The 13,065-nt window shown below is 37.9% G+C and overlaps 1 protein-coding gene across 1 annotated transcript in view; it reads left to right on the top strand.

Annotated features, from left to right (window-relative positions):
- The window catches only part of CCDC186 (coiled-coil domain containing 186), a 52,179-nt gene that overhangs the window by 4,928 nt on the left and 34,186 nt on the right, over positions 1 to 13,065 (top strand). The window contains exons 2-3 of the mRNA XM_001927027.8: positions 5,386 to 6,081; positions 11,329 to 11,455. Of these exons, the coding sequence (XP_001927062.7) occupies positions 5,420 to 6,081; positions 11,329 to 11,455 (789 nt within the window). The 5' untranslated portion in view covers positions 5,386 to 5,419. The remainder of the gene's footprint in view (positions 1 to 5,385; positions 6,082 to 11,328; positions 11,456 to 13,065) is intronic.

The following is a 13,065-nucleotide window of genomic DNA, read 5'->3' as shown; positions in this document are numbered from 1 at the left end:
TCTTAGTGGACATTATTTAAGTAGCTACAGCTAGTATTATTTGAGACTCAAATGGTATAATTTGCAAGTTTAAACCTTGTAATTTGTTGTAAATAACATTTATACTGAACTGAGTCAGATGTTTCTGTTGGATTTAAACACTCATGCATATCTTATATAGCTTCTGATGGAACACTGACAGTATTTTAATTTTCAAAATTTTGAAATACTGTAAACATAAAGAGTGAAATAAATATTTAGCATAGATTATATATATTGGCCCATGACACTAGAATGTAAACACTGCCATGTTCCCAACACATAGAACAGTGCCTGAACATAAGGCATGCTCAATACATATTTGGTGAATGAGTCAATATCTAGTTTAGAAATGTTTTCTGACTTGGTGCTTTTGTATGAGGCTTCTATGTTTGATAATTTGTTACCAAATATCTGTGGATTCGATTCATTTTTATTTGCGTTTATTTAATAAGCTTAAGTTCTTTTGTTATTTGTACTGCTAATTACTAGGAAGCAAGAAATAGCACTAAAATCTATTAAAGATAGTGTTTTCATTTATAAGGCTCTTATACGAAAATCTGTTTGTACAATTGTGAGTTCTTTGGTTAAGAAATAAAATCCAGCATGGATAATGGTTGGTTTTAAGGCAAATAAAAAATGTTTCTTGACCAGTTGCCTACAGCTGATGAGCTCCAGTAAGAGTGAAACCACTTCTCACTCCTTTGGAACAGTTTTGAAGTGTGAATTGGTCCTGTAGTACTGGGTCAGAAACAACTCGGGGGGGAAAAAATGCTTGAATTAAGAGGAATGTTGTGGCTGTGCTGTTTAAATACAGTATTTTAATGAGTAAGAGTTGGTAAAAAGTCAAATAACCTGTGTTACTTCTTACCTCAGGGAACAGATACTGTAATCTCTAGTTGGAGTCATTGTATCTGTATACATACATGGGTGTGAATTTGTTTTGTACAAGCACTTTGAATTAAAAGTCTTGTAAACATATGTCTAGATTGACATCCTACCCCTTTAATCTACTCCTAAGCTATTCCATCCTCAGTAGCTTCAGTGACAACTACTGCCTTTACCCTCACCCCCAAGAAAAAACCTGGACAGCACCCACGTTGGCCTACATCAGCATTACCAACTGGAAGCCTGCGAGAGGACCCTGCTGACTTTTTTTTTGCCTGGTTAATCATGTCCATAATCAGACTCGTCACCACTCCCCTCCCCCCACCGTTCTTCAGTTATTTACTCTTTGGTGATGGCTTTTTACATACCACACATAGATCTTTAACTCCACTTCTTTTCCTTTGCCTCCAATCAGTAATCATTTGAGCATCTGAAAACTAAGTTTGTAGGCTAAGTGGTTATCAGATGCCTGTTTATATGAGGACTTTTCAAAGATCATGGGCATATCACCGAGCATGATATGCTCAGTGTATAGAAAGTGCGTCTTTCGAAGCTAAACCAAGCCTTCTTTAATTTATAGGAGGATCATATGGGAAAACAGAATCTTAAGTTGAGATAGGGTTTCTGTTTTTCTTTCTTTTTGCTTTTTTAGGGTTGCACCCAGGGCATATGGAAGTTCCCAGGCTAGGAGTTGAATCAACTAGAGCTGCCCGCCTACACCACAGCTACAGCATCGCCAGATCTGAGCCGTGTCTGCAGCCTATACCACAGCTCACAGCAACGTTGGATCCTTAACCCACCGAGCAGGGGCCAGGGATGGAACCTGCAGTTTCATGGATACTAGTCAGATTCGTTTCTGCTGCACCACAATGGGAACTCCCTTTTTAAAAACAAAACAAAACAAAAAAACCTGGTTGAAATTTCTGAAAGAATAGGATGCTTTTGTTGTTCCCTACCATCCTGCACATTGTAGGTCCTTCTACAACCTTGTTCTTACCCTGTAACTAATTCTTCAGCCCCACAGCTCTGTGTAAACCCAGTGGGTTCCACTTTTAGTGAGAACCACTGAACAGCCTTAACAGGAATGACTAGGAGTTCCTGTGGTGGTGAAATGGAAATGAATCCGACCAGTATCCATGAGGACGCAGGTTCCATCCCTGGCCTTGCTCAGTGGGTTAAGGATCTGGTGTTGCCATAAGCTGTGGTGTAGGTTGCAGATGCAGCTCAGATTTGACCCCTAGCCTGGACACCTCCGTATGCTGAGGGTGCGGCCCTAAAAAAAAGGGAAAAAAAGGAGCGACTATGTCCTTGATGAGTATAAATGCATTCTGTTTTCATTTATATGAGAAATTACTTTTGTGCTTTCAATAAGGGAAAATTTGGAGGAAGATGTGGTGTTAGAACCCATCCTTTAAATATAATTAGGCTCTGTTTAGACTGAAGGGAAGGACATTCTAAATGAAGGTAAAGCCATGGGAATGTCACTGTGCACATTGTTTAGAGGAATCTTCAGGAGACGTATCAGGGACTGCCAAAGTACTGGAGTGAAGTACTAGGATTTGGGGAGTGTGTTGAGATAAGATTGGGAAAGTAGTGTAACTGGTTTATTGAGGAATTGCAACTCTGAGGTATAAGAATGAAATGCTCGCGTCCCCTCCACTTCCCTCTCAGGTGCAGTCCTTTAACAATGTCTTGTGTTTTTCTTTGTTTTTTTGGTTTTTTTTTTTTTTTTTTTTTTTTTTGGCTTTTTAGGGTCTCAACCGAGGCATAAGGAGATTCCCAGGCTAGGGGTCCAATCAGAGCTACAGCTGCTGGCCTACACCACAGCCATAGCAACACAGGATCCAAGCCGTGTCTTCGACTTATACCATAGCTCACGGCAACACCAGATCCTTAACCCACTGAGCAAGGCCAGGGATCAAACCCGCAACCTCATGGTTCCTAGTGGGATTCATTTCTGCTGCGCCACAACAGGAACTCCAATAATGTCTTACTTTGATGTCATAACTGTTCTGCCACTTTTGATTACTAGGGAAAATTTATTCCAGAAATTAAGACAGATTTCAGTCATTTACAAAACAAAAGCAACTTTTCCTCAAGAAAAGTTGTAGCTGTTAGTTCCCAGATGCTTTGATTAAGAAAGAAGTATAATCTGACTCTGAAACATGTTCCCTCTCCTTTCTCTATCTAGCCCTTTTGGAGTGGGGGGAAGAAGACCAGCCAGTGGAGGCAGAGTCCTCACTGTCTGAAACTTTAAAGAGGGAAGTGATTGCTCTGGCCTTACTCTGGTATATTTGGTTGCATTTGCTGGTGTTTCTGTGGAGGCGGTGTGTGTGGATTCTTTAGGGTCGTGTTGTAGCTCCCTGGTCCACTGTGCCATTGAGGACCCACTTCATAGGGCAGGTCCTGTTCCCCTCTGGCAGAGATAGTGTAGTATACTCTTCAACCCCTTCTCTGGGTTGGGGCGGCACTTGCCCTGGTGCTGTCTCAAGTCACCCTCTCTTTCATTAGCCGCCTTGTTTTTTCACTTGAAGTTGCAGGAAGGAGAACAGGAGGGAGGAATGGAGTGAGTCTGAGAAACTAACAATTCAGGTGTTCGGGTCAGAAGGTATCAGACCTGGGCTGGGTTGCAGGTAGGGACAGTGACAGTAGAAAGGAGGGCGTAATTGTAGGGGACATGAAATTAGGAAAAGAAGGGAAAGGAAAGAAATGAATTTTGACTAAGAAAGTGATGCCACTGACAAATAACAGAGATTATCTGAGGGTACTCAATTTTAGGAGCTCTAGTTATGAGTTTGGATTTAGCCATTTTTAGTTTGAGCCAGTATTCAGGTGGAGATTTTATTATAGGTATAGAGGAAGTGAAGACAAAAAGATAATTCATTAACTGTAACTCAGTAGCACAGGACTGAAAATAATTAGAGTGGGCATCAACTATGAGTTTTTGGTTTTTAAGTTATCAGAATTCTAGGAGGGAAAATAAAGTTGAGGACTGAACCCTGGGGAACATGAAACCTGAATGAGAAGATAACTATTGTTAATGCCTTTCTGTTGACAAAGCATGGCACACAGACAAGGGTTTTCAAAGATAGCTTCTTCTCAGTTGTTCTCACTGTGCTGGAGAGTCACAATGCCTTCATAGACTTACTCTCTTTTAAGTAGATTCTTTCTTTTTTTAGATTTTTAGGGCCACACCCACAGCATATGGAGATTCCCAGGCTAGGGATCAAATCAGAGCTACAGCTGCTGGCCTACACCACAGTCATAGCAACGCAGGTTCCGAACCACATATTCGACCTACACCACAGTTCACAGCAATGCCAGATCCTTAACCCACTGAGCAAGACTAGGGATGGAACCCACAACCTCATGGTTCCTAGTCGGATTCATTTCCACTGTGCCACGACGGGAACTCCCTGATGTATCCACTTCTTTATCTAACCTTATATGACTCCAGTAAATGCTTTGTTGATATTTGACAAAAGAAGTTGACAATTCTTTTTCATTAAGATTACTGGAATATTTTATATTTATCTGTCTCAGGATAATTTTTGAAGTTGACTGAGTTTCAGAAAATAGATTAGTGACCCTCATAAACAGCATAAAAATGCATTCTAACATTATAAAATTAGTTTCGTACGTGTTTCTTTTCTGACCTAGGCAGTGCACATGGGGTCCATTTGAATTGCGCTGACAGTGGTGTGTTCTGGATGAGAATGTTTGGAAATTGTCATGGTACTTCCTGCATCCCTGGATTAAAAATGAATTCCTGTCAGGGACCCTTTGCACCCTGACTTTCAGCCCAGCTCTAGGTGTCTCTGTTTTATCATAGGTAGCTGTATTTTGTTTTGTTATTGTTTAGTTTTCTTTTTCCATAAATATTTATCATTGTTCATGTGCATTGTTCTATTATCTTGATTTGTAATTTCTTGCCTAGTGTTTTCATTGCTATCTTATTTCTCTGGTGGTTTCTTACAAATTCTTTAGATAATCTTTTTCCCCTTGTGGAGCCAAAGGAATTCTAAACAATTCTTTGGCACTAATCATCCCATTATTTCATTTCATACCCAGCAACTTCTGGGGGTGATTGCCAAATGGCAACTAAAGTTAAGTTGAAGTTGTAGGACTGAATTGAAGGAGACCACAGAATGAGACTTTGTAGCACCAAGCTGGTTGTGGCTCACTTGGATTGGCTGTTATATTCTTTTTTTTCTTTTCTTCTTTTCCTCCCCTAAGGAAAGTTTTTTTTTTTTTTTTCTTTTTTTTTGCATGTGGAAGTTCCCAGGCAAGGGATCAAACCCACACCACAACAGTGACAATGCTGGACCCTTAACCTGCTCCAAGAAAAGAATTTTCGAAGAATTGTTAGTGGTAAAATGTGTGGTCTTAGTTTTTCCACATCATGGGATGTGTGGAAATACATATGGGTCTTGGTGGAAAAAAAACTTATTTTTTTTTTTAATGTCTTAATTTTTTTAGATGTAAAACGAAGACCAGGAACTGATTTGAAGAAATGCAGAGTGAATTGTTGCCAGTCAGCATGTCAGAGACAGAGCACATAGCCTCCATTTCCTCTGATCAAAATATTGAGAAAACACCTGAAATAAAGGAAGACTCATGCAACTCGTTTTCTGGTGACGAAAACAGCAGCTTAGGAAATGAGTCCAAACTATTGTCATTAAACTTTGATAAAACTTTATGGCAGCCTAAGGAACACAATCATCAAACTGAAGCACAGGAAAATTCTATTCCAGATCATCGTGCAGGTGAGGATTCTTGTGCTAAAACAGACACATGCCCAGAAAATTCTGAACAAATAGCTAATTTTCCTGGTGGAGATTTGACAAAGCAAGTCTTGAAAGCAAATGAAACAGAACAAACAGTGACCCAAATATTGGCGGAATTAAGGTCATCTACACTAACAGAAGCAGCTAATCAGAAGACTTATTCCGAAAGTCCTTATGATACAGACTGCACCAAGAAACTTATTTCAAAAATAAAGAATGTTTCAACATCAGAGGAATTGTTAGAAGAAATAGAATCTGAGCTCTTGTCTACTGAGTTTGCAAAAGAACACCGAGTACCAAATGGAATGAATAAGGGAGAAAATGCATTAGTTATGTTTGAAAAATGTGTGCAAGATAAGTATTTGCAGCAGGAGCATACCATAAAGAAGTAAGTTTTTTTATTCTTTCGGGTTGTTTTTTTCCCACAGGGATTAAAGATTGAATTCCTTAAAGGAAGGTATCATTTTATCTACTTTTACTTCCACAGTAGAGCCATGCACATAGTAGTTGAGTAATTGAAAAATGTCAAGTTTGCCTAGTAGTTTATAATTTTTTTTAGAATGTAGTATTCTCATTATTTTAGAAATTAGTAAAGATCTATGTTATCTATATATGAGGTGTCTGGTTTGAATATGATTCAAAATTCCTATTTTATGTATAGTCTTAATATATAAGTTTAAAAGAATGAATGTTTTGGAGTTTCCCTTGTGCCACAGTGGGTTAAGGATCCCGTGTTGTCATTGCAGCAGCTTGGGTTGCTGCTGCGGCATGGGTTCAATCCCTGGTCCAGGAACTTCCACATGCTGTGGGTGTGGCCAAAGAAAAAAGAATGTTTTATGAAATATTTTATGTTCATTAAAGATCTAGAAATATTTATATACAACTCAGATTTCTCAGTTTTGAAAGAATGTAGAGCGTAATATTGTCAGAACTAAGATAAATTCAAAAAGAATAAGTCATAAAATTTGAAAAATTTTCCTAAAATCCCCATTGTAAATTCATTGGTTTAAAATATTAAAATTTAGAGACCAGGATAATTGGTTTATTATTATTCAGTAAAGAAGAACATGTTATTTTTAGACTTCTCTTGGATTTGTAGAGTTAATTTCTATATTAATGACAGTTTAACTTTGTCTTTTCCTAAAAGTATTATATAACCCTGTGTTTTTATTTTAGATTTATATATTAAATGATGCATATGTTTAGGTACTCATAACTTTTAAGCAAGGAAAATAAAACTTGCTAGTTTCCACTAAAATACAGACTGATTGACTTTAAAAAAAATGATACTTAAATTTTTCTGGAATGGGAGGTGTGTGGGTAGAGGAAGGGGAGGAGGAAATCTACATAGAGGAGGATGGCAAAGAAAATGTACCGTAATCTGAATAGTGCTGGTATGCGATTGACTTTTAATGAATCTTGCTTTTCTGGTCTCTACTGTTCCAGATTATCAGTGGATCAGTCTTCCCCAAACAGCTCACTGACTCTTCATTGGTTTATTCGGTGATTTTTTTTTTTTTTTTTTAATTTGGTGATTTTTAATGTCAGAATCCAGAGCCCTTCTTTTTTTTCTATTTTTAACTTTTACTTTAAATTTTGATAAAATACATATAACATAAAATTTACCATCTTAACAGTTTTAAATGTGCAATTTGATAGTGTTGAGTATAATGTTCACATTGTTGTGCAGCCAGTCTCCATAACTTTTTGATTTTAACGAATCGGAAGCTCTATTCCCAATAAACAACTCCCTGCCCCAGCCCCTGGTAACCACATTCTACTTTGTTTCTGAGTGTTAGACTGCTCTTGATACTTCATATAAATGAAATTGTATGGTATTTGCCTTTTCGTGACTGCCTTATTCCACTTAGCATATGTCCTCAAGGTTTATTCATGTCGTATTATGTTGTCAGTTTCCTTGTTAGGATTGAATAATGTTCCATTGGAAGTATATACCACATTTTGTTTATCCATTCATCCATCAGTGGACATTTGGTTTGCTTCTACCTTTTACTTATGGTGGATAATATTATGAACATGAGCATACAAATATCTCTTGAGGCTCCAGGGCCTTTCTTAATACTGCCTTAAAGCTAATGGCAGCTATTGCTACCCAGAACTTTACCAGGATGCTGCTATTATTAAAAAACTTAGGATTTCATATGTGAGCCATCAGCATTTCCGCCACTCTTGCTTTTTAGGATTACTTCATTTTCTTACTGTCTGTACCTACCTTTTCGACTTTCCCTGGTGCCTCTTCCTGCTTACCTTGGATTTGGAGTCTTACCACTGTCATGCCTCTCTTGTAAATTATAAGATGTCATAGATTTAATAAATAATAGCAGGAACATTTTGATGCTATTAATTAAGTGCCTGGCACATTCATGGAACTTTCACAACAACCCTGTGTGGTATGCTTGAACTATTATTATTCTCACTTTATGGATGAGGTACCCGAAGCACAGAGAGATTAATTTGCTGAAGATGACATGCTAGTAAATGGAAAAGTTAAATCTGAACGCAATTAGTCTGGCTTCAGTGTATTTTTTCTTCTTTTTTTTTTTTTTTTTTACTTTGAATGGCTGTAGCTGTGGCATTTAGACGTTTTTGGGCCAGGGATTGAATCCAAGTCTTAGCTGCAGCAGTGACGGATCCTTTAACCCATTGTGTCGGGCTGGAAACAAACTTGCTCCCCCCCCAGAGACCAGAGCTGCTATGGTCCGATTCTTAACCCGCTGTGCCACAGTTGAATTTTTTTTTCTTTTAATGTGGTTACATGTTGTTAAATTTATCTAGAAGTATTAGGAACACAGTAGAAAATTAATTCCTCCTTTTTACTCCATCCTGTCAGAATAGTGGCAGTGTGATAGACTGGAGTAAGCAGTTGTGGTCAGAAGCCTGGATTTGGACGATTCCTGGTGCCACTTGCAAGCTGTTCCCTTGGTTAAATCAACCTCTCGGAGACAAAGATTTTTCGTCTTTATGAGGGGGATGGTACTTATCTGATGGGATCGTTTTGAGGACATTAAAGCAGTATAAAAATGTCAAATATTATTATTATTTTGCTTTTTAGGGCTATACCAGTGGCCTATGGAAGTTTCTAGGCTGGAGGTCGAATCGGAGAGGCAGCTGCAGGACTACACCACAGCAACGCCAGATCCAAGCTGCATTTGTGACTTACACCACAGCTCACCAGCAATGCCAGATCCTTAACCCACTGAGCAAAGCCAGGAATCTAACTTGCATCTTCATTGGTGCTAGTCGGATTCTTAACCCGTTGAGCCACATGGGAACTCCCAAATATATCATTTTAAATCTAAGTTAATTTTTTGTTATACATGAAATATTTTAAATTTCAAATAAAATGCTTTGTGACTCTAAAACAACTTTTTTTTTTGTCATTTAATTTTCTGTAAAGAGAACCACCTTTCAGGTTCTTTTTGGCTTAAATTTTTCAAGAATGCATCTTTTTCCAAATGTCTTTGTTTATATACTCCTTTCCCTATATATATATATATATTTTTTTTTTTTTTCTTTTTCTTTTTAAGCTTTTTAGGGCTGCATGTGCGGCATATGGAAGTTCCCAGGCTAAAGGTCGAATTGGAGCTACAGCTGCTGGCCTACACCACAGCCACAGCATCTTGAGATCTGAGCCAAGTCTGTGGCCTACACCACAGCTCACAGCAACGCCATATCTTAACCCACTGAGCAAGTCCATGGATTGAACTCACGTCCTCGTGGATACTAGTAGGATTCATTTCCGCTGACCCACAATGGAATTCTTACCTGTTTTCTAACATCACTGTTATTGTCCAAGGTCCCAACCAGAATTCTTAAAGACAATAATTTGTTTTTTTTGTTTGTTCTGGCTTTTTGGGTTTTTTTGGGGGGGGGCTGCTCCTGTGGCATACAAAAGTTCCTGGGCCAGGGATTGAACTTGTGCCACAGCAGTGACAATGCCAGGTCCTTAACCTGCTAGGCTACCAGGGAACTCCAAAGACAGTTATTTTTGTGTAGGATGTACATTTGGCATATAGGAGTAACAATTTCAGGGCTTGCTGCTCTTCACTTCTCCCTCCCTAAATCATTTGCTTAATGAACTATAGTCAAGATTCTTGTGTTGCAAGTCATTTTGGCAACAAATCGAGGGTACGCCTTAATCATAAAGAACCTATGTTAAACCACTGTGCCATAAAAGGCTTGAAGAAACTTGCATGCTTCATGTTTTTCTCTTTCTCAGACGTTTTCATTACTTTCCTCCTCATTGCGTTGCTGTGCTCCTCAGAGAGGTCTGTCCTGCCTACCTTGTGTACAGTCACAGCTCACATCCCTCTCCCTGTCCTCTTGCCCTCCTGTAGTTTTCTTAATAGAATTTAATCACAGCTGGGCATTTCATTATATAGCTACGTAATGTTCATTTTAATTTCCCTCTTAGAATGTAGCATCAGTAGAGCAGGGAGAGTTTGCTGATGTACCCCCAACATACAGACTAGCATTGGTACACAGTAAATAAGAATTTGTTGCATGAATGAGGGAACTTCAGAGTAGAAGATGGCAAAGAATTAGACCTGGGTCCAAATCTTAGTTCACCCACTTAGTAGCTTTGTGACCTGGAATAAGTTCTAGGCTTCAGTTTTGGTTTCTTTTTCAAATTCGTAAAACGTAATAATAATAATTTCATAGACTTATTAATTTATAGATCTGAATATTAAATAATGCACTTAAAGATAAGTTTAGTAAATAGTAGTTGTATAATCAAATGTTAAGTAATAGCTGCTGCTATAAGAATCCTTAAATATTAGTTGTTAACTCTTAGATACTTTATAATGCTGAGTACTTGTGCAGGAAATTTTTAAGGTTTTATTTATGTTTTTGTAGGGAACACAAAACAGAATTTCTGCTTAAACGTTGTTATTAACTCTTCTATAACTATTGGAATATTATTAAAATATTCTTGAAATCTAAAGCAAGATCGCTCAACCTCTATTGACACATGGCGGCAGATCATTCTTTGTTGTTGGTGGAGCTCTTCCATGCGTTGCTGCATGTTTAGCAGCATCCCTGCCTCTACCCATGAGAAGCCAGTAGCTAACCCTAACTCTCACCATTGTAGGGGCTTCCAAAAATATCTCCAGACAAAGGCCTGAATGGGAAAAATTGCCCCTGGTTGACACTGATTGATTCGAAAGGATGCCAGTGCTGAAGGAATGAAGTACATAATTCAGATGCCTAAAGACATAAACTTGGAAGTTCCCTTGTGGTGCAATGGGTCAAGGATCCTGTATTGCCGCATCTGTGGTTTAGGTCACAACTGCAGCAGTGGTTGAGTCCCTGGCCTGGAAACTTCCACACAACATGGGTGCAGCCAGAAAATAAAGATGCAAACTTAAAAGAGTGTGGTTTTCTTTATCTGATTATATTTCACTTTATTTGAAATATATCAGTTTCTAGGAAAAAATTAGTGGCCTGACTGGCCAGAGAATGTTTTGTAAAGTATAACATATCATTACAAAAGGATTGCATAGAAATGTTCATTTATGAGTTGTTTAAGTATATGCATCCCAGTCTGGAAGCAGATTATATCTCATTGCCATTTTTAATTATGTTTCACTTATACTGCCCTTTTTATATTTAGGTTAATTAAAGAAAATAAGAAGCATCAGGAACTCATCTTAGACATTTGTTCAGAAAAAGATAATTTAAGAGAAGAACTAAAAAAAAGAACAGAAACAGAGAAGCAGCATATGAACACAATTAAACAGGTAAAAAGACAAAAATCTTTAAAGTCTGTTCAACTTAGAAAATAAGTACATTCCTGAAAATTTGTATATAAATTGAAGTTCTGTGAGTTAAATCATACTTTAAATACATAAGATTGCTTGGTATGTGAAGTGTTCTCTTTGATGAACTAGGAGTCAGAGCCTGATTTTTTTGTTTTTTGTAAATTTGTATTTTTATATGATACGTATGACTGTATTCTACTATATATAATCGAAATCTGAGAAGAAGAGATGATTTGTTTGGCAGTCAAATAGATTGTTTTTACCAGTTAACAGAAGCAGTATATATGTAAAAGTTTACATCTGGCATTACAGTGTTATTAAGCATGTAGTTTAATATGGTTCCATTTTCAGTATTTGTAAACTATCCTGAAGACTGGTGTCTTACTTTAGATTTTATCTGACTAGCTAGCCTCCCCAGCCATTCCTTTCCTTTACCTTTTCATTTCTTTGTCCCCCCCTTCTTTCCTTCCTTCTTCCCTCCCTCTCTCTCCCCCCTTCCTTCCCTCCTTTTTCTTAAAAAAATGTACTGTGATACTTGAATCAACAAAGTGCATATTCAAGACTGGTACCAAAGCTGAGTTGCCTTTTCTTCTGTGGAAAGAATTAGAAACAGTGTAGCCTTAAAAGAGTCTTTCTTTTTTTTTCTTTTTGTCTCTTTTAGGGCCACAACCAGGGCATGTGGAGGTTCCCAGGCTAGAGGTTGAATCAGAACCTACACCACAGCCACAGCAATGCGGGATCCAAGCCACATCTGCGGCCTACGCTGCCCCTCACAGCAACGCTGGATCCTTAACCCATTGAGCGAGGCTAGGGATAGAACTCTCATCCTCATGGATGCTAGTCAGGTTCTTTAACTGCTGAGCTACGACAGGAACTCCGAAAGTCTTTCCTTTTGTCTCACCTTTCACGGAAGACTATACCATGAACTTAAAAGCAAACAGCTGATAATAATAAAATTTAAAACAAGTTTCACTTACACCTTCGTTTACTTAATGAACCTTTACATAGTTGGAAGGTGACTGTATTTGTAAAATTTTTGTGGTCTAAGGCTACCACATGTAGATCAAACTTAAAATTTTAAAGTGTTAAGGACCTTCAATAATAGGCCGAATTCTTATTTTGGTAGGCAGATCACTGCTGATGGCCAGAAACTTCACACTGACTAGATGGAGGCAAAACCAGAGCTGTGTTAGTGGCTGTGCCTTTTTAAAAGGTGTATTAGATACACCTTTCTTTTGCTTTCCAGTATAGTAGGGATTTCTTTCTTAATTTTATCTCTGGATCTATATGGCAGCCACTAGCCATATAGAGCTATTGAGCGCATGAAAGGTGGTCAGTTGAAATTGAGAGGTGCTATGTGAAATACACATAATTTCAAAGACTGTACAAAAAAGGTAAGATGGCTCAGTTTTTCATGTATATATATATATATATATATATATACAAACACACTCACACACATATATATATAGGGTTTAATGAAACATTGCTTCACCCATTTCTTTTTGCTTTCTAAAATTTGATTACTAAAAAATTGTGACTTGTATTTCTATTGGACAGTGTTGCTCTAGATAATCTCATGAGGGAAA

Source organism: Sus scrofa, chromosome 14 (genome assembly GCF_054392235.1).
Source record: "Sus scrofa isolate SSC_HxYL_T2T_F1_AM1 chromosome 14, Sscrofa_HxYL_maternal_Yorkshire_Landrace_v2.0, whole genome shotgun sequence".
Lineage (NCBI taxonomy): Eukaryota > Metazoa > Chordata > Mammalia > Artiodactyla > Suidae > Sus > Sus scrofa.
Note: the sequence above shows the minus strand (reverse complement) of the source record. Positions and strands in the feature narration are given on the sequence as shown.